General features: G+C 39.5%; 1 protein-coding gene across 3 annotated transcripts in view; it reads left to right on the top strand.

Moving 5' to 3' along the window:
- The window catches only part of SSBP2 (single stranded DNA binding protein 2), a 274434-nt gene that overhangs the window by 89434 nt on the left and 159061 nt on the right, over positions 1 to 25939 (top strand). For all 3 annotated transcript variants that reach the window (XM_089693232.1, XM_089693231.1, XM_089693230.1), the window contains exons 3-4: positions 1945 to 2006; positions 3890 to 3974. In XM_089693232.1, coding sequence (XP_089549358.1) covers positions 1945 to 2006; positions 3890 to 3974 — 147 coding nt within the window. The remainder of the gene's footprint in view (positions 1 to 1944; positions 2007 to 3889; positions 3975 to 25939) is intronic.

Genomic DNA, 25939 nt, shown 5'->3' with positions numbered 1-25939 from the left:
ATTTGAGGGTATTTACATCCAAATCAGGTGAACGGTGTAGGAATTACAACAGTATGTGCCTCCCACTTGTTAAGGGACCAAAAGTAATGGGACAGAATAATAATCATAAATCAAACTTTCACTTTTTAATATTTGGTTGCAAATCCTTTGCAGTCAATTACAGCCTGAAGTCTGGAATGCATAGACATCACCAGACGCTGGGTTTCATCCCTGGTGATGCTCTGCCAGGCCTCTACTGCAACTGTCTTCAGTTCCTGCTTGTTCTTGGGGCATTTTCCCTTCAGTTTTGTCTTCAGCAAGTGAAATGCATGCTCAATCGGATTCAGGTCAGGTGATTGACTTGGCCATTGCATAACATTCCACTTCTTTCCCTTAAAAAACTCTTTTGGTTGCTTTTGCAGTATGCTTTGGTCATTGTCCATCTGCACTGTGAAGTGGCGTCCAATGAGTTGTGAAGCATTTGGCTGAATATGAGCAGATAATATTGCCTGAAACACTTCAGAATTCATCCTGCTGCTTTTGTCAGCAGTTACATCATCAATAAATACAAGAGAACCAGTTCCATTGGCAGCCATACATGCCCACGCCATGACACTACCACCACCATGCTTCACTGATGAGGTGGTATGCTTAGGATCATGAGCAGTTCCTTTCCTTCTCCATACTCTTCTCTTCCCATCACTCTGGTACAAGTTGATCTCGGTCTCATCTGTCCATAGGATGTTGTACCAGAACTGTGAAGGCTTTTTTAGATGTCGTTTGGCAAACTCTAATCTGGCCTTCCTGTTTTTGAGGCTCACCAATGGTTTCCATCTTGTGGTGAACCCTCTGTATTCACTCTGGTGAAGTCTTCTCTTGATTGTTTACTTTGACACACATACACCTACCTCCTGGAGAGTGTTCTTGATCTAGCCAACTGTTGTGAAGGGTGTTTTCTTTACCAGGGAAAGAATTCTTCGGTCATCCACCACAGTTGTTTTCCGTGGTCTTCCGGGTCTTTTGGTGTTGCTGAGATCACCGGTGTGTTCCTTCTTTTTAAGAATGTTCCAAACAGTTGTTTTGGCCACGCCTAATGTTTTTGCTATCTCTCTGATGGGTTTGTTTTGTTTTTTCAGCCTAATGATGGCTTGCTTAACTGACAGTGACAGTGATCTCATCTTGAGAGTTGAAAGCAACAGATTCCAAATGCAAATAGCACACTTGAAATGAACTCTGGACCTTTTATCTGCTCATTGTAATTGGGATAATGAGGGAATAACACCCACCTGACCATGGAACAGCTGAGAAGCCAATTGTCCCATTACTTTTGGTCCCTTAACAAGTGGGAGGCACATATGCAAACTGTTGTAATTCCTACACCGTTCACCTGATTTGGATGTAAATACCCTCAAATTAAAGCTGACAGTCTGCAGTTAAAGCACATCTTGTTCGTTACATTTCAAATCCATTGTGGTGGTGTATAGAGCCAAAAATGTTAGAATTGTGTCGATGTCCCAATATTTATGGACCGGACTGTATATATAGTTGAGGTTTGGCTCCAATTATCTTATGTAGAAGTTTGTAAACTGACATCAATCAATATGACTCAGAACCTTGCAAATGTTTCATTTCATTAGCCCGAATGTGTTTTAATTTCTTCCCAATATGCGATGTACTCTGTTTGAAGTGTCATCCAGAACAGGTCCTCTTTCCAATCTCGTGTAGCTAATCTGAAACGTATAGGCTAAATATCTTTAGCTCAGAGTGCCGGGCTTATTTAATGACCTGCAGAGAGCAATGGTGTGTAGTAGCCATCAGAAATCATTTGATCTGCATTCAGTAATCTTCCTAACCTTGAATTCTGATTTGGTTGCTTTAGGTTACATAATTGCTTATGTTTGTGTTCTAGGCCAACTTTGTTTTCTCACTGTATTTAATTTTTGATAATTTGTTTTCTCTTTTTAGATAAGATGGGAAAAAAACATTACATTGGGTGAACCCCCAGGATTCCTCCATTCTTGGTGGTGGTAAGTTAGATAAAGCTTGATTTTACAAATATACTATGTAGTCTGTGAATATTTAAAATGACAGCTACAGACTAAAATTTACACAGTGAATAAAAGATCTTTATGGATGAGTGGTAGTAGCACATCTGCTGTGTAATTTATATTGTGTTGAAATTAGAAATTATTCTCAGCTTTTTTTTTTTTTTTTAATGTAATCAAAATGACAGAACATTTCTAACTCTGAACATAGGTTTAACTTTTTTTTAAATTTGATTTGATGCTGAATTGTGCTTATTGCTTCTCTCATTCTTTATTTTTCATGTAGTATATAAATGTACCTTTGATATTCTGATGTTAATTTGCAGACAGTGCAAAGAGCAATAATCTATAACAGTAACTAGTCAGATTCAGGAAGTGGGGGATGACAGTGAAGGCGGTCACATCTCCATGCCAGAGTCCCCAAGGGAAAGAACATGACGTTGGTTCATTTATTCAGCCAGCAATCACCAAAAATAATAGCTTTGTGTACACTCAGATTTTAAAGTACTCCTGTCTTAAAAGGGAAGGAATATATAAGTTCTTCTAACGTCTTTTTTAAAAAATGGTAGTTGCCTGAATGAACTTCTGATACTTTGCCCTTGGATTCAGAACCCAAAAAAAGGTATCCATAAAAAATTCTATTGTCTCTACATGGCAGATCTCTTGATAAGCCATCTTTATACATGTCCATTTTATCTTATAGAATATTTTTTTTTTATTGATCTATGGTAAATGTGCATAGTTTGACCGTACCCATGTTTTATGACACATTAATAAAAAATGAAAAAGTTTAGAAAAAAAATGAAGACACTTTTTATGCTCTGCATACTTTTCCCCGGTTTGTGACTCAAAAATTTCGACCTAAGAACAAGCAATTTTTATACAATGGAACTTTTCATTTTGTCAATCGTTATTCAACAAGGTTATAATCATTTTTTTTAAACATTGATTTTATTGTTTAATATAAATATAAAAACATATTTAAAATATGTACTTACATAAAGGATCTTGTGATATTGATATAGTACAGGATAACGTCACAGCACATGCCTCCATAAGGATCTTGTGATATTAATACAGTACAGGATAACGTCACAGCACATGCCTCCATACATCTACCCTTCAACCATCTAACTTATATATTCTGTAGCATCCAGAATACACTGATGTCTTGGAATGGTGATAGCTTGCTACATTTGTCAGAACTTGGTCTGGAAGTATAGGAAGTATCTAAAGGTGATAAAAGCAGTCATCATATTAAATTACTAGTAAATATATTTTATTATTTATTGCAGGTACTTATATAGCGCTGTCAATTTACGTAGCGCTTTACATATATTTGGGAACATTCACATCAGTTATATATATTTATCCTGTGGGAGAGCCCAGGGAACATAAAGGCTGTACAAGATTAGATACCATTGACTTCAAATCCAAAACTAAAAAGTCTACTAGGTAATTTTACAACACGCCTAGATCCAGACAGTCTCCAGGCTGTGTGATGAGCAGACCAAGTCTTGAGAAATGTAATTCCACTGTTAATTACCGAACGACACCTTAACAGCGCTGTTTGCAGAAACCAGTGACAGCCAGGCAAAGAGCCTTGTCAGAACAAGGCCAGAAATGGCAGCCTGCATGTGTTTCTCATTACAGGTGTACGTTATTGATTTATTTTCATGCTGATGAAGTGGACTGTATTTTAGAATCCATATATTTTACATTGGTAGTTCAGATGGTACACTTTGTCATAGTTAGCTTTCTGTTGCAATGGCACAGCGTATTGTTGGCGTGTTTTGGTGACTGCGTAATCAAGCATTCATTTACAGGCACATTTAATTTCTGCTATCATCTTTTCTCATTTACAGTGTATTTTGGGATCTGTACTGTGCTGCTCCAGAAAGACGGGAAACCTGTGAACATTCAAGTGAAGCAAAAGCCTTTCATGACTACGTGAGTGACTGGTTTCCCTAGCTTACTTTGTTTATTCCCTTGGTAATAAAGCTTCTGACTATTGTGGGCAGTCACAATTGTATGAGAGCTATGATTGCAAGTTGTACATACTATGTTCACAATCTACCTTTCCAGATTTAAGTGAATTAAAAGTTCTAGTCAAAGAGATTAGTAGATGCTGTACTAGAGGTCAGTGGTGCACAGGTCCACATTTTTATATTGTTTCTGGATTGTGCTGTAACTGGTAAAATAACCTGCTCATCCCATACAGACAAAGCATCAGAGGTGAGTTCCTGAGTGGTGCCTTGCATTGCCATTGCTTTTGAGAGCCATTGATAATACGACCTAGGGAGCAATAGGTCTTGGTGCTTGACTCTAAGCACAGCCATTGTCTTTGAGTGCTTTTGATAATACAGCTTTGGGAGCAATAGGTGTTGGTGCTTGACTGTTACCATTTTTTTTCCATAGTAGAACTTTTTACACTCAAGACTGAGTGGCCATGTTCTGGAATTGGCACAGTTTAGTGTACTCCAAACCCAATTAAATTTTTCAGTCTATGGCAGTGGGCAAACTCTCCTACTGACTTTTTATCTTAGGGATATATGCCTACTGTGCAGTGCATTGCCCTACTTCTGAATACAGAATCTTAGGCTGGTCACAGAAAAGCGGATATGGAGGAATGGGGAGTTGTTTGTTCTTGGACAAGCATCAGCACTTGGGATTTTCTCCAGATGCTGACAGCAGCACACACACTTTTGTTAGCTCCTTCTTTCTTCCATAGGGAATTTCCCACACACTGGAAATTTTCCCTATGAGATAACAAGAGACATTGATTGCCAGAGGTTGTCATTGCCTAGTTGCCGAATTAGGCAGTCATAAGCAATATGGAAATAAAGAGCCTTGCTTGCTTTTATCAAATGGTCTATGGCCATGCTTACGCCTGCATCAAGTGGTCTATGGCCATCCTTACGCCTGCATCAAGTGGTCTCTGGCCATCCTGACGCCTGCATCAAGTGGTCTCTGGCCATCCTGACGCCTGCATCAAGTGGTCTATGGCCATCCTGACGCCTGCATCAAGTGGTCTATGGCCATCCTGACGCCTGCATCAAGTGGTCTATGGCCATCCTGACGCCTGCATCAAGTGGTCTATGGCCATCCTGACGCCTGCATCAAGTGGTCTATGGCCATCCTGACGCCTGCATCAAGTGGTCTATGGCCATCCTTACGCCTGCATCAAGTGGTCTGTGGACATCCTTACGCCTGCATCAAGTGGTCTGTGGCCATCCTTACGCCGGCATCAAGTGGTCTGTGGCCATCCTTACGCCTGCATCAAGTGGTCTGTGGACATCCTTACGCCTGCATCAAGTGGTCTGTGGCCATCCTTACGCCGGCATCAAGTGGTCTGTGGCCATCCTTACGCCTGCATCAAGTGGTCTATGGACATCCTTACGCCTGCATCAAGTGGTCTGTGGCCATCCTTACGCCGGCATCAAGTGGTCTGTGGCCATCCTTACGCCTGCATCAAGTGGTCTGTGGCCATCCTTACGCCTGCATCAAGTGGTCTGTGGCCATCCTTACGCCTGCATCAAGTGGTCTATGGACATCCTTACGCCTGCATCAAGTGGTCTATGGACATCCTTACGCCTGCATCAAGTGGTCTATGGACATCCTTACGCCTGCATCAAGTGGTCTATGGACATCCTTACGCCTGCATCAAGTGGTCTATGGACATCCTTACGCCTGCATCAAGTGGTCTATGGACATCCTTACGCCTGCATCAAGTGGTCTATGGACATTCTTACGCCTGCATCAAGTGGTCTATGGACATTCTTACGCCTGCATCAAGTGGTCTATGGACATCCTTACGCCTGCATCAAGTGGTCTATGGACATCCTTACGCCTGCATCAAGTGGTCTATGGACATCCTTACGCCTACATCAAGTGGTCTATGGACATCCTTACGCCTGCATCCTGTCACATGAAATAAGCTGAAATTAAAAGTGGCTGCAGCAGATTATCAGACCTAGGAACGTAGGTGCAGGAATCATTCAAGGTACCTTAGAGATCTGAGTAGGTGGTGAGTGATTCAGCTAGTCGGCATCTGCCCAATGTTGGAAATTAGTTTTAGGTGGATTGACCTTTTTAAGGAATGTAAAGAATTCTAATGAGCAATAATTCTAATTTCAGTGTCAATGTTAGTGGTTACCTGAAAGTATCAGTAATACTTCATTATAGTTTTCAGAAAAGCTTGAAAAAGAAAGAGAATTGATTGTGTTATTCTGTGTTTTTATAATTTTTTTGTGCAAAAAAATTTGTTTTGTGTATTTTTGTTTGTAAATGTTATGGATTTTGTTATTTGTGTTTTTGACTATTTATGGTTTTGTTTAAGGAAAAATTAATTGTTGTGTGATCAGGTTATTGAGTTGCTTACCAATAGGCAAGATTTAATTGATTGATTGCATTTTGTTCCATCCAGAAGTTTTCTATTTGTCAGTGTCAACAGGACAGAGGGAATGAACCAACCTAAAAGGGACACAGATGGCAATAAAAACCTAGGCAGTTGGTCAATAAAATCTGCAATGAATATTTTGAGAATCCAAAATCTTTAAAGTGTTACTAAACCCTCAACAGTAAAATCAGTCTGTATATGCAGTAAAGCATGAATGGTATACTCATTGTGGAACCTAAGGAGTTAATCCTTTGCATTGTGTAAAAGGGCTGTTTGATCCTATTTTCTCTGCCCCTCCTCTTGCTCAAATGTCCACCTGATAAGACAGACTGAACCCATAGCCACATGCACATGCTCAGTTTAGTGTGTATTGCTAAAGAGGTTTTTTTTTGTTTTGTGTTTTTTTTTTCTTTTTGGGAGAGTGCATGTGATCAGCACAGGGCCAATCAGCACTGTCCAGACAGCGGCCAGGGGTCCTGCATCTTCCTAGAGCAAAATGAAAACTCCTCCTATATTCTTTAACCAGTGCTCAGCTGGACACTGATAGAAGTCACAAGACTGCTCCTAAATGCTGATGAGAAAAGGTATTTAGCAGTTTATATTTACTAAAATAATTACACTTCCATGTTCTGTGTACTGTGGGAGACCAGATATAGTGAATGCAGAGTCCTGTGTTTAGTAACACTTTACTAGAGAGAGGTTAAAAAATGACAATGAAGCAGAATTGCTGCTAGAAAATACACAAAAATAAATGGCAGTAGTACCGGCCAGTAGGTGTGCAACTGTTTATCTGATGAACTGTTTGTAAGTTTCTCCTTTATAGACAAATCTTATTATTTTTAACTGGCATGTTTCCCTGTTTATCTACTATATATATATATATATATATATATATATATATATATATATATATATACAGTGGGGATCGAAAGTTTGGGCACCCCAGCTAAAAATTTGTATTACTGTGCATAAAGAAGCCAAGGAGAGATGGAAAAATCTCCAAAAGGCATCAAATTACAGATTAGACATTCTTATATGTCAACAAAAGTTAGATTTTATTTCCATCATTTACACTTTCAAAATAACAGAAAACAAAAAAAAATGGCATCTGCAAAAGTTTGGGCACCCTGCAGAGTTAATATCTTGTACTGCCCCCTTTAGCAAGTATCACAGCTTGTAAACGCTTTTTGTAGCCAGCCAAGAGTCTTTCAATTCTTGTTTGAGGTATCTTTGCCCATTCTTCCTTACAAAAGTCTTCCAGTTCTTTGAGATTTCTGGGCTGTCTGTCACGCACTGCTCTTTTAAGGTCTATCCATAGATTTTCAACTATGTTGAGGTCAGGAGATTGTGAAGGCCATGGCAAAACCTTCAGTTTACGCCTCTTGATGTAATCCCCCGTGGATTTCGAGGTGTGTTTAGGATCATTATCCATTTGTAGAAGCCATCCTCTCTTTAACTTCAGCTTTTTCACAGATGGCATCAAGTTACCATCCAAAATTTGCTGAAATTTTATTGAATCCATTTTTCCTTCTACTTGTGAGATGTTCCCTGTGCCACTGGCTGCAACACAACCCCAAAGCATGATTGATCCAACCCCATGCTTAACAGTTGGACAGAGGTTCTTTTCATTAAATTCTGTGCCCCTTCTTCTCCAAACGTACCTTTGCTCATTCCGGCCAAAAAGTTCAATTTTAACCTCATCGGTCCACAGAACTTGTTTCCAAAATGCATCAGGCTTGTCTATATGTTCATTTGCAAAGTTCAAACAATGATTTTTGTGGTGAGGACGTAGAAGAGGTTTTCTTCTGATGACTCTTCCATGAAGACCATATTTGTACAAGTATCTCTTTATAGTGGAATAGTATTCCACAACTCCAGTGTCTGCCAGATCTTTCTGGAGGGATCGTGCAGTCAAACGTGGGTTTTGAATTGTTTTTCTCACAATCCTGCGAGCTGTTCTGTCTGATATTTTTCTTGGTCTTCCAGATCCTGCTTTAACTTCCACTGTTCCTGATGACTGCCATTTCTTAATTACATTCCGAACAGAGGATATTGACATCTGAAAACGCTTTGCTATCTTCTTATAGCCTTCTCCAGCTTTGTGAGCGTCAACTATTTTCAGTTTCAGTTTTCTAGACAACTGCTTAGAAGAACCCATGGTGCTGATTGTTGGGGCAAGGTCAGATGAGTCTGGGCATTTAAAACCTTTGAGATTGACATCACCTGGTCTTCCCAGACGATGATTGAGAACAATCCATGACACTGGCAGGTCTCAGCTTTGCAAAGGGGGCAGTGCATGCTATTATTATTATTATTATTATACAGTATTTATAAAGCGCCAATAGTTCGCTCAGCGCTGTACATTACAAAGGGGGACAGAACATGTGACAGAACAATACCAATACAATGCAAAACATGAGGGGATCGAGGGCCCTGCTCTTTCATTCTGCAGGGTGCCCAAACTTTTGCAGACGCCATTTTTTTGTTTTCTGTTATTTTGAAAGTGTAAATGATGGAAATAAAATCTAACTTTTGTTGACATATTATAAGAATGCCTAATCTGTAATTTGATGCCTTTTGGAGATTTTTCCATCTTTCCTTGGCTTCTTTATGCACATTAATACAAATTTTTAGCTGAGGTGCCCAAACTTTCGATCCCCACTGTATTTGTATTTTTAGTTGCAATTTTGCTTCATTTTTGATGAGGGGCGGATTTCGTGGCCCCCAAAACGTGTTGGCTGTCCTTCACTTTTGATTTTGGACTCTCACCAATTAAATTTTTATTGCCCTACTATCTCTGTATTTCTCAATTCAGTTGAATCCCCTCTAATAAGGGGTTCCAGTTTTGAGGTGCGCTACCAAGGCATTAGGCTCAAGTAATGACTTTGTCCACCTTTCAAATATCTGAAAATCTGTGTCCAGCACCTTGCCATCACCTGTTATTAAGCAATAAAAACCTGACAGGTGAGCTAACTTTTCCCAACGCGATCTACAATTACAAGAGCTATAGCTGGAGCTTGACTTGACTTGTTTTATCTTGCTTTAAATATTGAAATAAATTGTAAGGTAGAGTGGGGATTATTGTTCTATAAATTACTTTTTTCAGTCATATTTTTCTTGATATTTCTCTGTACTAGCTGTCTGGCATTTTGTTCATTGCATTAGAACTATGGCTTAATATTAAATGAGAATTATATGTTGCAGTACATTTTGCACCTGCTGGGAAAATCAACTTAATGCAGCTTCCTGTGACAGTGTTGCAATGACGCTGCACTGCTCCTGAGCTCAAAGCAGTGATGTCATCCTCATGTAGGCTGTCCTTGCTTGTACTACATTGGATGAAATGCTGGGGTTTGGCTATCCCCATTGTCACTGCTGATTCACAGGCCTGTAGCTCATCAATCGGCACCTGGCCATATTAAGTTCTGATCACCGCTTCCTGGATTGACAACACTACCTCTGTGGCTAACAACCCCTCTTATGAGCTGAAATGTCTAGAAGTGGGGGGCCGTGTGAGACATAAAGAATTTATCTCACTCAGGGGAGGCAAAGGAAGTTTTTTTTTTTTTTTTTTTGGTTACTTTTATGTGGGTTCTGCTTCACATGGTAACTGGATTTGGTACTTGTTTAGTGTTTGTACTTTATGATCTAGAACAGCCTTTCTCAACCTTTTCAACACAGACGAACCCTTGACATTAACTTTCCTGTCTCAGAGAACCCCTGCTAAATGTGACCATATCTACAACTCATGATACATTAGTTTGATAGTCGGAGGTAAGAATGCTCCTTACACTGGTGGTTATTGGGAAGATTTACCCCCTTACAGATTGATAAATAAATCAATACTGTCAGTGGGAACTTACCTGAGAGGCAAATATTGCTCATTGCTCATTGCTCAAGGAACCCCTAGCAACCTCTGGAGGATCCCTAGGGTTCCACAGAACCCTGGTTGAGAAACCCTGATCTAGAAGAATGGTAAGAAATACTGCCTTTTATTTTCCTTTTAGGGGTAAGTTTAAAAAATGAGGTTCTTATTTCTAATTCTAGTAAACGTGAAATGTTTCTAAACGTTTCAGCAAACTACTGGCATGTTATATCAGACACTTTCAAGCACATCTGCAGCCTCTACTTCCTCCTTTGAAAACCCCACTATTGGACAATGAGGCTGGCCAGGACGATGTTGGACCAGTAGTGAGGCAAATGAAAGAAAGCAGTCAGTCCTTCAAGCAAGAGTGCAATGAAATATGCAGACCTGAGTGCCCTGGGATTCAGTAAGAAAGCTAAAAATGACATGAGGACACTAAGAATGTTAAAGTAGTTGTATAGGCAGAAGGTTTTTTTACCTTCATGCACTCTATGCAGCCCCCCTTATACTTACCTGAGCCTGACCTCGATCCAGTGCTGTGCATAAGAGCAGAGTCTTGGCTTGCTCCCTCCTCATTGGCTCAGACACAGCCTTTGGATCCCGCTGCTGTCAATCACAGCCAGTGACGAGGGAGCAGGAGGTGGGGGCTGAGCCACCCTCTATGTCATGGACACACAGAGCGGGGCTCGGGAGCAAGCATACACGAGCCTCCCAGAGTAAGCAGCTTACTGTGGGGGCACTCAGTGGGGGGGGGGGGTATGGGAAGGAGCCAGGAGCACCAGTAGGGGACCCAAGAAGAGGAGGATTGTTTTTTGTTTTTGTTTTTTTGTATCTGCCTTTACAATCACTTTAAGGAAAACTGCTGGTTTGCTTTAAACTATAATGGTTTAAGGTACAATTTTATTATTCACAGTTAGCTTGTATGATTTTTTTTTTAATTATGTATGGAATAAATAACATTTGTTTTATGCATTTTTTAAACCTGACAAATGTTTCCCAGAGCATAATGGGTTAGCTAAAGAGGCAGTACAGTAAGGAACGAGTCCTTGTTCTGAGGGCTCATAAAGTTCTATAAACAATGGGGATTTTTCAGCACAGCTAAAAAGTAATGTGATGTGAAAAGAAGACTGGAGCACTACCTACTGGTGTGACAAGGGACATCATTTTAATATTTCATATTTACACCAGTAAAATATTTTTATGCCATTTTTTTTTTTAATAATCCTGATTATATTAAATAAAGCAAAAAAATATCCAAAACCTCTGCACATTGAAGGATCACTTGAAGGATTTCCAGCAATTCTATGTACTGAGCTTTTGAATGACGTTCATACTGGCTGTACCTCCTTACTGTGCATGCTATAAAACGGCTTCTTTAATAAAACAAATTACATTGGGAGCAGAGCAGCTTCTCCCGCACACATCACATTCCATAGCACAGCTAAGCTCTTCCTTGTTGGGAGTTTGCCGAGTCAGCACTGGTGACCAGAGTATGGGTATAATATGGCATTGCTGTCTGACAGGGAAATGTCATAGTTTGAATTTTCTCTAATTATTCCTAATGATAATTTAATGTGTTCTGTTATAAGCCTGAAAAGCCTATTGCTAATTTTAAACTGTATTTTTGCAACCACAAAGCATGCAACAATTATTTCTTAACAATACAGCTGTGTAATTGTTTCAGGAAGCAAACCTTAAAATTCATAAAACCTGAGTACTAAATATGAATTAAACTCCCTTTGCTTTTGCCACTGAAAATGAATAAAATGGGTTCCTCTCACAGATATGTAAATGATTTTGGGGATAACCTGCCTATTTAAACATGGGCTGGTCATTTTGTTGTTACTCTGCTGTGGTTGGCAGTTCCTTTCTTTCTGGTTTTATTCTTAGATGCTATGAGGACAGTTCTGTTCTTCTCTATCCCAGTGGATGCTGCAATTTTTTTTTCTGCGGCTGTGAGCTTAAAATATAACTCTGACGACGATTGTCTTGGCACCCAGAGTATACTGTGGCTCTGTTGGTGAATTAGCAAAGCACCACAGCAGAAATTGGGAATAGATAAGCTACCCAGCGATATTAGATGATCAGAGTTCTTACTTTCCAGGTTCTGCAGGATTGTACAACACTTGGAGTGTCCGTGGGGTATTTCAGCGGTTGCTGAGATTTGCCAGAGCTTTGTCAGGGTGTTTATTTTTTCTGATAAATGGTCTATTGTTTCCTAGTGATTACATCAGCATTAGGGGTGTACACAAACCTGCTAAAAAAGAAACTAATGCCTTTTGGATTTTTTTTTTTTTTTTTTTTTTTTACGTTTATAAATTTTGAAACTGGTTTTATATCGTTTTTTTATGAAATATGTACTTTTTTAACATAGAAAAAAAATAATACACAGGATTACAAGAGCACCTTAGGTTATGTAAAAGAGTATAGAAGTAGACATCTGTCATGAAGGCATCCTGGGGATTTGTATGAAAGAATGAAAAAGAGTCACTGCATTGGCTTATTACTCTTCTGGAAATGAATTTCAGTGTGAGCTGCTGAACACTGTAAACAGGATAAAAAAAAATATCCTAGTACACAAGAAATGTGTAGCAATACCAGTTCTTTAGCCACAATGCCAAGTTTCACCTTCCTCACCTCTAATTTCTGGCAATTGTTGGCTCCAAAAAATGAAGGCATGATTTGCTGTGTACATACAGCAACTCCAGCAGGAGCAGCTAACAAAAAAGAAACGACTGACTCCGTGTTTATCAATACTGTTGAGATGCAAAAAAAGATTAAAAGTAACATTGTTACGTTTGTATCTACTCTGTTTCATTCATGCGCAGATCAAAGGGATGAAGTTCAAACTGCAGATGCTGCTAGTACCTGACAAGTAAAAAAAAAATGTTCGGTTTTTTTTTCTATTTAGTGTCACGTTTGAAAAGGAGCAAAACTGGGAGGGATAAAAAGAATCCTTTATTTCATTTGTAAATAATGGTGCATTGCTTTGTACCAGAATCCTAATTTTAGTATCAGGACAAATTATAGAATAAAATATATATTTTTATGATACAGTAACACCACAAAAAAAATAAAATAAAAGGAAAACGTTTTTTTTGTTTTTGTTTTTTTTGTTTTCTAGCTTTTTGTTACTATTTTTTATTGCTTTGTTATCTTAAGTTAGACAAAGTTATTGCTGAATAAAATCCCCCATAACAGAAATGTAAAAACCGTGATTGTCCATAGGGAGTGTACAGGTGTGAGAGGGGAAGTAGTTAATTCAATATACAATTCATATTTACTAATACAATTTTTAGTCCTGCCCATAATTTTAAAAAAAGAAGAATGCATATAAAACCATTTATTAAAATGAAATGCACAAAAATGCAATACATTGATGTCATCCAGCAATGAAGAGCATTCCTATAAGTGATAATATCTCTCTTAGAACCTAAAGTAAGGACTTTAGGTTGTAAGAGAGATATATTATCACTTATAGGAATGTTCTTCATTGCTGGATGACAATGAAGAACATTTTGATATAGGAGAGGAGCGTGTGGCTATGGTAGCTGTGGCCTATTGTGTACTGTAGGTGGGTTTTGGTTAATATGAGTTGCAGGGTTCTTCTACAGTATACAGGTATACTTTAAAGATAGATACTGTTTCTCCATAATCTGGCGCTTGCATGTCTAATGAGTATCGCGTGTTTTTACTAGATTTTGTGTAACCAAAAATCTAAATGTACTTTTATTCAGTTTTATTTGTTCTTTATAGCTGTTTTAAGAAAATTCCACATCCGCGTGATATCAAGAGATTATTGTGATCACTTTGGCATAGGAAGATTAGGATAATATCCGCTACTGAATCTTGTTAACACAAATCCTTTTCAAGTCGCCCACAGGCAGTAATCTGTATACATTTCTGGCAGCAGTGAAGTGTAGGTGTTGTGCTTGCTGTCCATCAAGTTTATACCTTTCTCTGAGTTGAGGGTCCCATAGGAGAAAGACACACCGATATTTAAAGCAAGCTTCTGATTATATAAAGTAGTAAACTGCCAGCAGGGCTTAAAAACAGTTGCCTATAAGTACTTCACCATACCTTTTTATAAACTGTCCCAAAACTTGGAAATTACAACTCTCAAATTAAGCTCTAAAGTCAAATCTTGTCCACCCCATCCCACTTTTTGCAATAGAGAGATTATAGGGACACTTTTGGGGATACATTTGCATCTTGCTGACAATTAGAGTGAATGTATAGTTGTTTTGTACATACTGTATTTTCCTCATTTATTGGGGTCAGCAATAGAAAAAAAAATTGCCTATGTATTTTACATGCCTCCCAGCTTTCCCAAAATGAGAAAAGGGGCCACTTTTTATACCACAAAGTATGTAGGCAAAAGACAGACCTCTGCTGTACCCCTAGTTACAGGGATCATGAGAAATTAATCTAATCTTTTTTTCACGCATTTTCGTTTAATAATAAATGTTCATTTAGAGGTAGAATAAAAGGTTATAGCACTTCTGGTAGTTAAAGAATGCATTATTTTAATAGAGGTCTATATATCAGACTAAATAGATGGACAACTGAGATGGAAAGACATTAGGATTTGGTTCCAAAAGAGGGACAGACTGACCAAATGACAGTTGGGAAGTATGGTATATACTCTTATATGCAGCTAGCAATTGAAGTGCTAGGCTCTTTTTCATGCTTACCTGTCTCTCCTTAGCTTTGTTTTAAAAAGCCTACTATTTTCAGAGCTCAGTAGCTCAAGTGAAATTTTTAACAAAGGAGAACAAGGCAGAGCAGTGGCTCCTCTGTTATTGGAATGCTCAGTCTGAGGGTAGAGTTAGATCAGTCCTAAAGACAGGTAGTTTGTGTTGCTCTCTTTTTCAGTAAGTCCCCTTTCACACAGATGATCCGATCAGGTTTCCCTGAAAAACTAACAGGCAGACCTAATCGGAAGGTCAGTGCATTCCTATAGACCTACCTCCGGGTTCGTTCTGGTCCACTAAAAAAAAAACTGGTGGGGATCCTTTTAGGTGGATCGGATTGAAGAGAAGTCTGGTTTAAACAGACAGCGGAGTCTGTTTACTCCTAGCCCCCATAGAGCAGAACGGGCTTTGTCTGTGTCCGCCCCGCACAAACTGAGCGGACTCGGATGTGTCATCTGCCAGACTTTAAAATAAAATTTTTAATGATTTTGAACCAAAATTATTAATATTTCCATTTTAATCAAAAGCACTGGCTTATTTAAATAATGATCTGACCAGCAGAAGGTAATCTATTTATCCAATGTACTCATACACACACCAACCACTTTATTAGGTACACCCATTCAATTGTTTGGTTAAACAAATTGGTAATCAGTCAATCACATGGCAGAAACTCAATGCATTTAGGCATCTAGATGTGGGGAAGACAACTTGCTGAAGTTAAAACCGAGCATCAGAATGGGGAAGAAAAGGGATTTAAATTACTTTGACCGTCACATGGTTGTTGGTGCCAGATGGGCTGGTCTGAGTATTTAAAAAAACTGCTGATCTACTGGGATTTTCACACACAACCATCTCTAGGGTTTACAGAGAATGGTCCGAAAAAGAGAAAATGTCCAGTGAGCGGCAGTTAAGTGGACAAAAATCCCTTGTTAATGAGAAAGGTCAGAAGAATGGGCAGACTGGTTCGAAATGATAGAAAGGCAACAGTAACTCGTGTCAATATGGAATAAAATCTCTGAGGAATGTTTTCAACACCTTGTTGAATCTATGCCACCAAGAATTAAGGCAGTTCTAAAGGCAAAAGGGGGTCCAACCCGGTACTTGCAAGATGGACCTAATAAAGTGGCCGGTGAGTGTATTCTTATATACTTAAAATTCAGCTGGCAAAAGATATCCAGTATGGTGATATACATAATAATCCTAATTCATGCAAGTGTGCAAGTATCAGATGTTTATCCCCCTTAGGTTGCCCTTCATAACTGAGAACATAAGATTCTAATTAAATATGTGAACCCAGCATTTCATATGTGCCTGCTGTACCATATACTTGTATGAAAATGTATCCTTTTTTCTTAATATTACTTCCATTGTGTGAAATCTCTGGTGTTCCTGCCAGTCCCTGTGCTTTCTTGTTAAAACTGACCACACTAGGCATGAGAGCACAGTGTGGTCCGTTCTCACTGTGCTGGGAATTGGGAACTTGCTCTCCTTCAATGATCAGACTTGTCCTGGCAGGTCCCCCTTCCCTGCTTCACAGCTGTTCACTGGGAAGACCAGTGTACTGCATTTTCTCCTCCACCAGCTCTCTAAGTTCTTTATGCAGCTGAGAGTAGAGGTTATGTGATCACTTATAAAAAAGAAAAGAGAAAAAAAAGGAGAGTATTTATAATGTTTTTATATCCATACACAAATGGTTTGCCTCACGTTTCTATTTTAAACTGAATGGATTGTTTTACAAGGTGAGGGTTCACATATACTTTTAATTCAGGGGCGGACTGACAACTCATGGGGCCCCCGGGCAATAGGGGATCATGGGGCCCCTGTGTCCTTGCCCAAACTCAAAAAAGCCTATGAAAAAGGTACCAGGGGCATCTCATGGGGCCCCCTACTGACCCCGGGCCCTCGGGCAGTGCCCCAGTTTCCAAATGGTCAGTCCGCCCCTGCTTTAACTGGTTTTACTGTCCCATTTTTATCTGTATAGACATTTGATGTGAAAAGGGAATCCTGTGACAGCACTGTCATGTGATCATTCAAAACCAATGTACTATTAGTTTGCAGTGTTCCGCCTTAGCGTCTTGGCAGCACAGTAAGCATAGTCCTGCTGGCACGTGGGATGTTTCTACTATTAAAACCACAAATATTTATACCTGCTTTAGTTTACAGCATCATGCAAGCATGTCAAATTATAAAAATAAAAGAAACTAAACCTGCTACATAGAGAATGGAGCCGAGTATAGGGGACAGGTACTCTTTAAACATCCTTCACAGGCTAATGCCACATTTCCATTCTCATTGCATCCTGAGTCACAATAACTTGGTGTGATGCTGCTAGCTTGGCACTGTGACACATAAATGTATGCCAGGGAATCAGCGCTGTCAATTTGCATGCATTACTGCAGCAGAAGAACTGCTGAATTTCACAGTAGTTTTAGTAAAAATAGATGACTATTTGGGTTTTTTTCTCTTTTGATTTATGTGTTTCAGGTTTGCTGTAGTATTAAATTCTGACATCTCCATTCATCCATAGACAACCGCACGTCCTAGAGAATGTTGCCTGTATTCAATGTCCTTGCTCTCTGCACCGTATATTGGTTGTAAATGCAGCTGTTTTTTGTATTCGGCTTTTGTGCGTGACCTTCTGTCTGTAGCGGTGTCTTTTTTAGTGAAGGTATGTATTATTACTGCTGCTACAGATTTACCTTTTCATTTGAGTACTCGCTGGAAGATCAGCATGGCGTGGATTCACTAAAGGCAAAAGACTGTGCACTTTGCATTTAGTGAATGCATTTTCCCCAGAGCTTAGTAAAGAATACCCAATTGGGTGCAAGAAAAATACTGCATTTTTTGCTTGCACATGATTGGATGATGGAAGTCACATGTACTAAACTCAGTCTTATTTGTCTTTAGTAAATCTATACCTGTGTGTCTTAAAAGAGGATCTGCCATGGGGCACAAACTTCTGTCTAAGAAGCCTCTGGAATCTAAATCCCATCAGCTCCAAAAGTGTGCCGCTGGTTTCATCAGTGGCTTCTGGGATCAATGTTACACTACTCTAAACTGACTACCACCATCACCAAAACCACGGCCTCCACTGGTATTTATATCTTTTCCAATGAAAATCTCTTCAGCTCTGGCTACACCTGTACACTGTGTCCCCATTTACCAAAGTCCCTGGTTATGTCCCCAGCTTACTGATTTGACAGTAAAGGAGCAACTGCACACACTGAGACATCACTCTATCCTTTACTTCTTGTAGCAAACTCCTATTGGACAACACACTGCAGTGCACAGCAACTTGATTGGCTGGTAATGTTGGACTGTGCTGGTTTTCAGAGCATTACAGAATGCTGATCTAAAGACAAGTTTAACTACACTGGAGCATCAAATAAACCATTAGGGGGGTTAACTACGGGTATTTCCTTTAAACATGGAAATTACCAATACCACCCTGCGATGTTAATTTACAAACAGATGAAGAGTGAAATATTTCTCACTCAGTGTTTGCATTGTGTGGAGACCCCATTTCTCTATGGGTTTTCTGACACTGTCCTACATATGTGTGCAATCTGGCCATAGTGAATCGCCATTATATTCTATCATGGGACCAAATGTGTATACGGGTAAGCAGTTGGAAAACAGGCTGCAGAGAGTCGGGTCACAGCACCAAAGCGCCAACTTGCCATAGGCAGGGAGAAATATTATGTTATGTGTGAGAGAATGGGCAGAGGGTGGCTTGAAAAGGCCTTTTTTTTTTTTTTTTTTTTTTTACTGGCATAGTCTGCCTTTATGCACAAAATTAACTCTATTTAGTTTTAAAAAAAAAATTAATTCTTGCATTGATGCATGCAGACCATCATAAACACGACTGGTGTATAATGAGAGCAATACATGATTTACATCCCAGGTCAGGACCAACCATTATGAGACTGGAGTAAGTAAACAATAGTCCTACAAGTAATTATGCCAAGGATGATAAATCTGGTAATTTTAGGGTATTCACACGTGATATAGTCTGGTAAACTGTTAAAAGTTTTACAAAATATATTGAGTTACATAAACAAAACATTCCACAATAAAACCACAGATTCCATTAACATGGTCTTGTATTCCTCATTTTTACAGTAGTCCTACAAGTGCGGTGACTTCACCACACTGATGCTCCATTGGGATCTTGAGTCCCCTTGCTGCCGTGCCATTCACAGATCCTTGGATGGTGTGGTTGTGCAGACTGAACCACGCACAGCCATGCCAAATTCAAAGATAGAAAACTGTAGGGGGTTTGGAAATTTGACTCAATATGGGGGTAATGATAAAGGCGGACAAAGCCTTTAAATATAATTTTTACTCCACTTTAAGCCCATAATTACACACAAGGGTGGCAGTTTACCTCTATTTGTTTTGCCTGACATAGCCTGACCAACATGATCCTTGTGTAAATTACCCAGGTTGCCAGTAACCTTCTGTCCTTCAGCAGAGGTTCCCCAATTCCATGCATCTGAATCTTTGTAATCACATTAAGTTATACATCCCTGTTTGATAGTCCTTTCCATTTATGCAGATCTATTTTTATGATCTAATTTTGCGTCTCCAGGAAGCCTTGAAATTTCACATGGTGACTGGTGAGAGGCTGCATTCCTGCCTAGATGCATGCAGAAAATTGGTGTTCGTTATACAGTGCCTTGAAAAAGTATTCCTACCCCTTAAAATTTTCCAGATTTTGTCATGTTACAACCAAAAATGTAAATGTGTTTTATTGGGATTTTGGCACATAATTGTGAAGTGGAAGGAAAATGAGAAATGGATTTCAAACATTTTTACAAACAAATATATGAAAAGTGTGGCATGCATTTGTATTCAGCCCCCTTTACTCTGATATCCCTAACTAAAATCTAGTGGAATCAATTGCCTTCAGAAGTCACCTAATTCGTAAAGAATCCACCTGTGTGCAATCTAATCTCAGTAAAAAAAACAGCTTTTCTGTGAAGCCCTCAGAGGTTTGTTAGAGAACATTAGTGAACAAACCGCATCATGAAGGCCAAGGAACACACCAGACAGGTCAAGGATAAAGTTGTGGCGAAGTCTATCACATAAAATCCCAATAACATATCCTTTTTTGGTTGTAACATGTGGAAAATTTTGTGGGGTATGAATACTTTTTTAAGGCACTGTACAAAAATGACTTTGATTATAGTAAATTGACTAGATCTTTAGCACAGTCTGGTTATTTCCTGGGCAGCTTTAGGCCCATATTATTTTATGTGCACATAAACAATAGTAGTAATAGCTTTGGGGTATTTTGGCAGTTTTGGGGTGCTTTTGACAGTGCTCTGTTTTAACAAAAAAAACCAGCTCACTTGATTCAAGACGCAGCTTATGTTTTTTCAAGACTGAAATGGGCTATTCTGCCATGATGTGCACTTCAATCCACTTCATTCACTAGTTTCTGAGGAAGCACTTCATACGGATCAGATGTACTTTAAAAGATTGAACTGGTTGTGTAAGTGATTTACTGTGCAAACCGTGGCTGTGGAAACACAGCTGTGTCTTCTGCCCAATTCGATTGATGAAATACAGGTGTTAGGGAATCGGTCTGAAGATGCATCTGATGGCTTCATTTACTGGACTGCTCAGTTATTGTACTTTGGACCACTGCCGCTGATTTATCCACCCAATGGGCTCGATGCATCAAAGTGTCAATACTAAGACATGGAGTTACTTCCCCACAGCCATGAGTCTGATACATGCCTGCCCTGAAAGTATGAATGTGATTTGCGGCTGTGGGGAATCGCTTCAGTTCTACGTACTGTAGATCTACATCCAATAGACATAGATCTTTAGAATTTGTCTTTAAAAGGAAACTATAAACAAAACATTATCTAGTAATGATTGAACTCAATTGCTGTGTCTACATTTTAAGTCCCATTCAAGGATATGGCCTATAGGCGCACTAAAAGCCTGTTTGTGATTCTGCATTATTGAAGTGTTGTGCCGTATCAAGTCATAGCAGTGTCATTTTTACCTAACAGTGGATTTTCCCATATTCTTTTAGATTGTGAAGAGCAAATCTGACTAATGAATAAACCCAGAAAATATTGATTCTGTCCTTGAGCAAGCTAATTCATATTACCTTTCATGCATTGTAGCTGACTTTTCTGACAGCTTTTGGTGATCATTTGACACATTATTGCTGTGATGTACATCCGCCACCCCCATGGCTGTATTTTAGCTTACAGAAAGGTAGATGCTAAAACCAGCATACAGGCCTGATTACAGGACTAAGCAAGTCCCATGAGGCATTGAAATCAAGCATGAATCCCAGATGCACAGTGATGATGGAACTTGTAGTTCTGCATCCGCTGATGAGCTGAAGCTTGCCTACCTCTGTCATATGTTATAGGCTAGGATTTAGAAAATTGTAACAACTTAAATAATATGTAAACCCAACATTTCATATTCCTGATATGTGCCTGCTGTACCATGTATTTGTATGAAAAAGTATCTTGTTCACTTTGTATTGGTTCCTTTGTGTGAAATCCTCGGTGTTCCTGCCAGTCCCCATGCTTTTCTATTAAACTGACCACGCTAGGCATAAGTACACGGTGTGGTCAGTTTTCTCTCTGTACTGGGAACTCGGCCGGCTCTCCTCCAGTGATTAGACTTGTACATCAATAGTAAACACAAAATCCCCTGTGCTTGGGAGTGGGCTCAACGGTCACAATTGACTATAGCTCCATCCTGGCTTTCATGGATGACACTTGCCCTGCTACCCTCAAAGGACTGGGGAAGTCTGAGAACACTGTAACCAAAAAGCAAAAAAGAGGGCGCACTGGCGTAGTGCATTATCCTTAAAACATGATATTATTAGTATAAAAGTGGTAAGTATTCTACTCACAAAAAATGTGTAGATCAAAGGCTCATTATAAAACAGCACCATCCAGTCCGCAATTCATCACATCACAGGGTCAATGGACATGCAATCGGCTAAAACATTTCGAGGACCTTGCTTCTTCCTCAGAGCCAACATTTTGTTGTTTTATGATGAGTCTTTTATTTACTTGTCTTTTGTGAGTAATACTTACCACTTTTATACTAATAAAGTAATGTTTTAAGGATAATGCACTAGACCAGTGGCACCCTCTTTGTTGCTTTTTGGTTACAATGGTCAGACTTGTCCTGATATGCCTCCCCTGTGCAACCATTCACTGGGAAGACTAGTGTACTGCTGTTTCCCCACCCTCTCCTCTCTATGCAGCTGAGAACAGAGAGTATGTTATCACTTACAAAAACTGGAATACAGGGTATTTATCATGGTTTTTTTTATATATATATTTACACAAATGTTTTACATTTCATTTCTATTTAAAACTGACAGGGTTGTTTTACAAGGTGAGGGTTTACATATAACGTAAATCTCCAGAAATATTCTCCTTCACCTTCCAGTAATGTGGTGGTTACATCCCTGGCTGGCTGCTTTCATCTTCTCACTGGCTACTGGGCTTTTGGCCTCTTGCTTGGCCGGTGGTGGAATAACACCATCCCATTCATGTGCACGGGAGTCAGTCATTCTGGCATAGCCAAAGTATGCTGGGAATGCATACTGAGCTGTGTATATGAAACTCATTGTGCATTCAGTAGAGGACTGCAAGTGGCAGGTGTTTGTTACTGCAGAAGACACATTGCATAAGGAGTTCCAGTCATATTTTAAAAAATTAAAAGTCAGCAGCTACAAAGCAGGAGAGGAGGCCTTAAAGCAGAACCTCCCCTTTTTGGGTGGAGCTCCACTTTAAGTTTAGTTCCCCTTTAAAGTGTATGTAAACCCCAACAATGAACTCCCCTATTTTTTCTCCGGTTGGTTTGTTAAACATACCTTTTGGAGGCATTGTATCCCCTGTCCTCTGCAAACTCCCTGTATCTGAAACTGTCGTCCTCATTATTTTTTTGGACTACAGAATAAAGCCGGCCATGCATAGAATAGATTTTCAAAAGAAAATTCTTTTGGCATTCAACCCAAGAATTTTCATTCAAGTTTTGCACCATTAGTGGGCCACAGCAATGACCGAGCTACCATCAAACTTGAGGGATCAGGCAAGTTGGAATTTTTTTGGAAAACTAACGAACTTCTAATCAATGATGGGAGTATTGTGCGAGAAATGTAATTGAAAAAGAAATGAGCATGAGCTGTGACCTGGAAAGAAATTTATTGGCCACAAAATCTTTTCTATAGCAACATAAGGTGAAATTAAAGGCTTGGTTGGTCAAATTTCGAAATCAATGGTGGCACCATCGGATTACAAACTGCACGAAATTTCTGATTTTCTAAAGAAAATTTGTTTGGACTTCGACCCATGTATGGCCTGCATTACTAGCCTTGAGGATGCGTTCACACCTGAGTGATTTGAAATATGTTCACAGCTAAGTGTAATGTTGCTAGAAGTTTGTCAGTTGAAGAAAAACATGGAGCTTCCTTTGGGGCAGGCATGTGTTTTGGCACCAACCAAATGGGACCACAGAAAAATTCATGTAATGTGTGTTTCTTCAAAGGCTTTCTTGCTTGGGAACTAGCTTCAATTGATTTAAAAAATGATCAAGCCTGAGTATTTCAGGAAAAAAAAAAAAAACACCAAAAAAAAAAAAAAAATTGGCCAAAGATGCTCAGTTCATGGGGTCTTATGCTGTATAGATTTGGGAGTGGATGGATAGTTTAGCAAATGACAAATGGGAGGGCTGACAATACCTAGTTCACAGAAATGCTGTGTGTTGTCAACCCACAACAGGACTTGAGAGCGGAATTTACTTCTGACAGATCAAATACACTTCTGACAGATCAAATAGTTTTTTCTTAATTTGCAGGGTCTTTAACGTGATAAAACATTGGAAATATGCCTATATTGCAGAGATGTACAGCATATATTTTTTTTAATTTTGCCTTCACTTTACCTTAAGTGGGGAAAAGTGAAGTTGGGGGCCTAGCTATGCTGTCTGGCCGGGGTGAGTGAACTTCAAGGGCAGCTAAACAGAATTACCTGTTCTTCGACAGTTCAAACATGTATTTTCAATGGGGTATTGAGATGCTTTCCTACAGTTCTGCTTTACATGCTTTTCTTTTTGTGCTTGACCTGCTGTTGACCACCAACTGACCTCCTTTTGAGCTCCAACAACCTGCTTTTAGCAGCTTTTGCAATACCATTGGTAGCCGTTCTGATGCAAACAATAGCTCATATACACAGGCCCTGTAGGTATTTAACATTTACTTTTGTGTTCTCTTCCAATTTGTGCTACAATAGACACAGGTGTTGAAATTTGTACAACTCAACCCCTGCATACCAATGAGAAGGACCAAGTTTATGAGCGGAGAGCTATCTTCGAATCTTGTATATCAGCATGTTCAGTAGTTTCTGTTGTATTGTAGGATAATATCCAGTATACAGCTTTAAAGTGTCAAAGGTGTCATTTCCTGACATTGAAATGTTTGTGGGTAGCATTAGGCCTCTTATGGCGTGTTGTATTGGATCTTTTAATTCTCCAGGTTCAGTGAATGCTGCTTGTAAAAACAGACCTCGATAAACCCTCTCAGTGGACATGCCATGCTAGGCCTGCTGTCTCCAGGAAATGCCACATACATTGTCTATAGGAAATCTGGGCGTTTTAGGTTTTTTTCTGTATTTACTTTCTCCTCCCTGCTTGTAATATAGCTACTAGCTGACATTTCAGGTTTAGTAAGTTGAAGTCTGCACATTACATAACTGACATTTAGTTTATTAGCTAGTGTGAGCGATTTGCTCTGTGCATTGGGTGTGTCCACTGAAAGCTGGACAAATCACACCAGTCCTTGTAGTCTGTGTTACAGCAATGAAGAATATGTGTTTTGTATTTTGTGTGTGGGGGTTTTTTTTGTTTTTTTTGCAACAAGGTATTTCTAGTTTTGCAGCCAGCTGGTGGTAGTTGTGTTGCTGTAGCCAGCAATAGAATGATTCAGAAGAATTGTCCCCAGAGGTCCAGAAGCAGGTCAATTGTAAATCTGTATTTTGAGGCCAGTGAAATGTTTATAGACAAGTTGTACTCATATTGATATTTAGGTTTCTCTGTGTATTTATGCATATTTGTGAATCTCACAACCTTAGCCATTTGTTCCTGATCTATATTTAGTCCTTTGCATTGTCATCCTTTTTTAAAGATGGCTAAATACTTTTTTTTTCTTTTAAATAATTCATACAGAAAAATAAGCCGACGACGGTGTGTATGTATCTGCGTCTGTGTGTGTGTGTATATATACACGAACATACATGCATGCACATATACTCTCCTTTCTTGTAATTATCAAGCTCCCAGCATTGGGTTTTCAGGACTGTGCAGCGCAGTATGGCCCACATTGACTTGGAGCTCGTTCACACTTGACTTTATTTCTAACTCTTGCCAAACGCCCCTATAGCCAAACGCCAAACTCCAAACTCTTGCCAAACGCCCCTGTAGCCAAACGCCAAACTCTTGCCAAACGCCCCTATAGCCAAACACCCCTTGACAAGTGTTAGGCGTTTGTGAAGCGTTTTTAACGCTCCCAAAATGCCCTATGTGCAGTTTTGAGGCGATTGATAGGCGTTTGCCAAGCGTTAAAACCGCACCACAAACTCCTATAATGAAGTTTAAATGGTATTAACGCTCCGCAAACGTGTCGTAACCGCACCACAAATCCTGGCCAGGCGTTTGCAGAGTGGCATCATAGACTTGAATGGGAGGCTTCAACTCATCCTGACTTGACCAGAGGCGTCAGTTTTGCCGCGACGCTAACGCTTCCCTGTGAACAGCACTGTGTGCTGTCATGTGCAGAAATTTGAGAAGCGTTAAAAATGCTTCCCAAACACCTGTCTGATGCCTACTGACAAAGCTAGTGTGAACCTAGCCTTAGTGTTGACTCTTTCTTTAAATCCTGCCATACAGAAGATTATAGGAAGGTAAT

This window comes from Staurois parvus, unplaced genomic scaffold (genome assembly GCF_062004578.1).
Source record: "Staurois parvus isolate SC_StPar_1 unplaced genomic scaffold, SC_StPar_1.0 ptg000618l, whole genome shotgun sequence".
Taxonomy (NCBI): domain Eukaryota; kingdom Metazoa; phylum Chordata; class Amphibia; order Anura; family Ranidae; genus Staurois; species Staurois parvus.
This window is presented reverse-complemented; position numbering and strand designations above follow the sequence as displayed.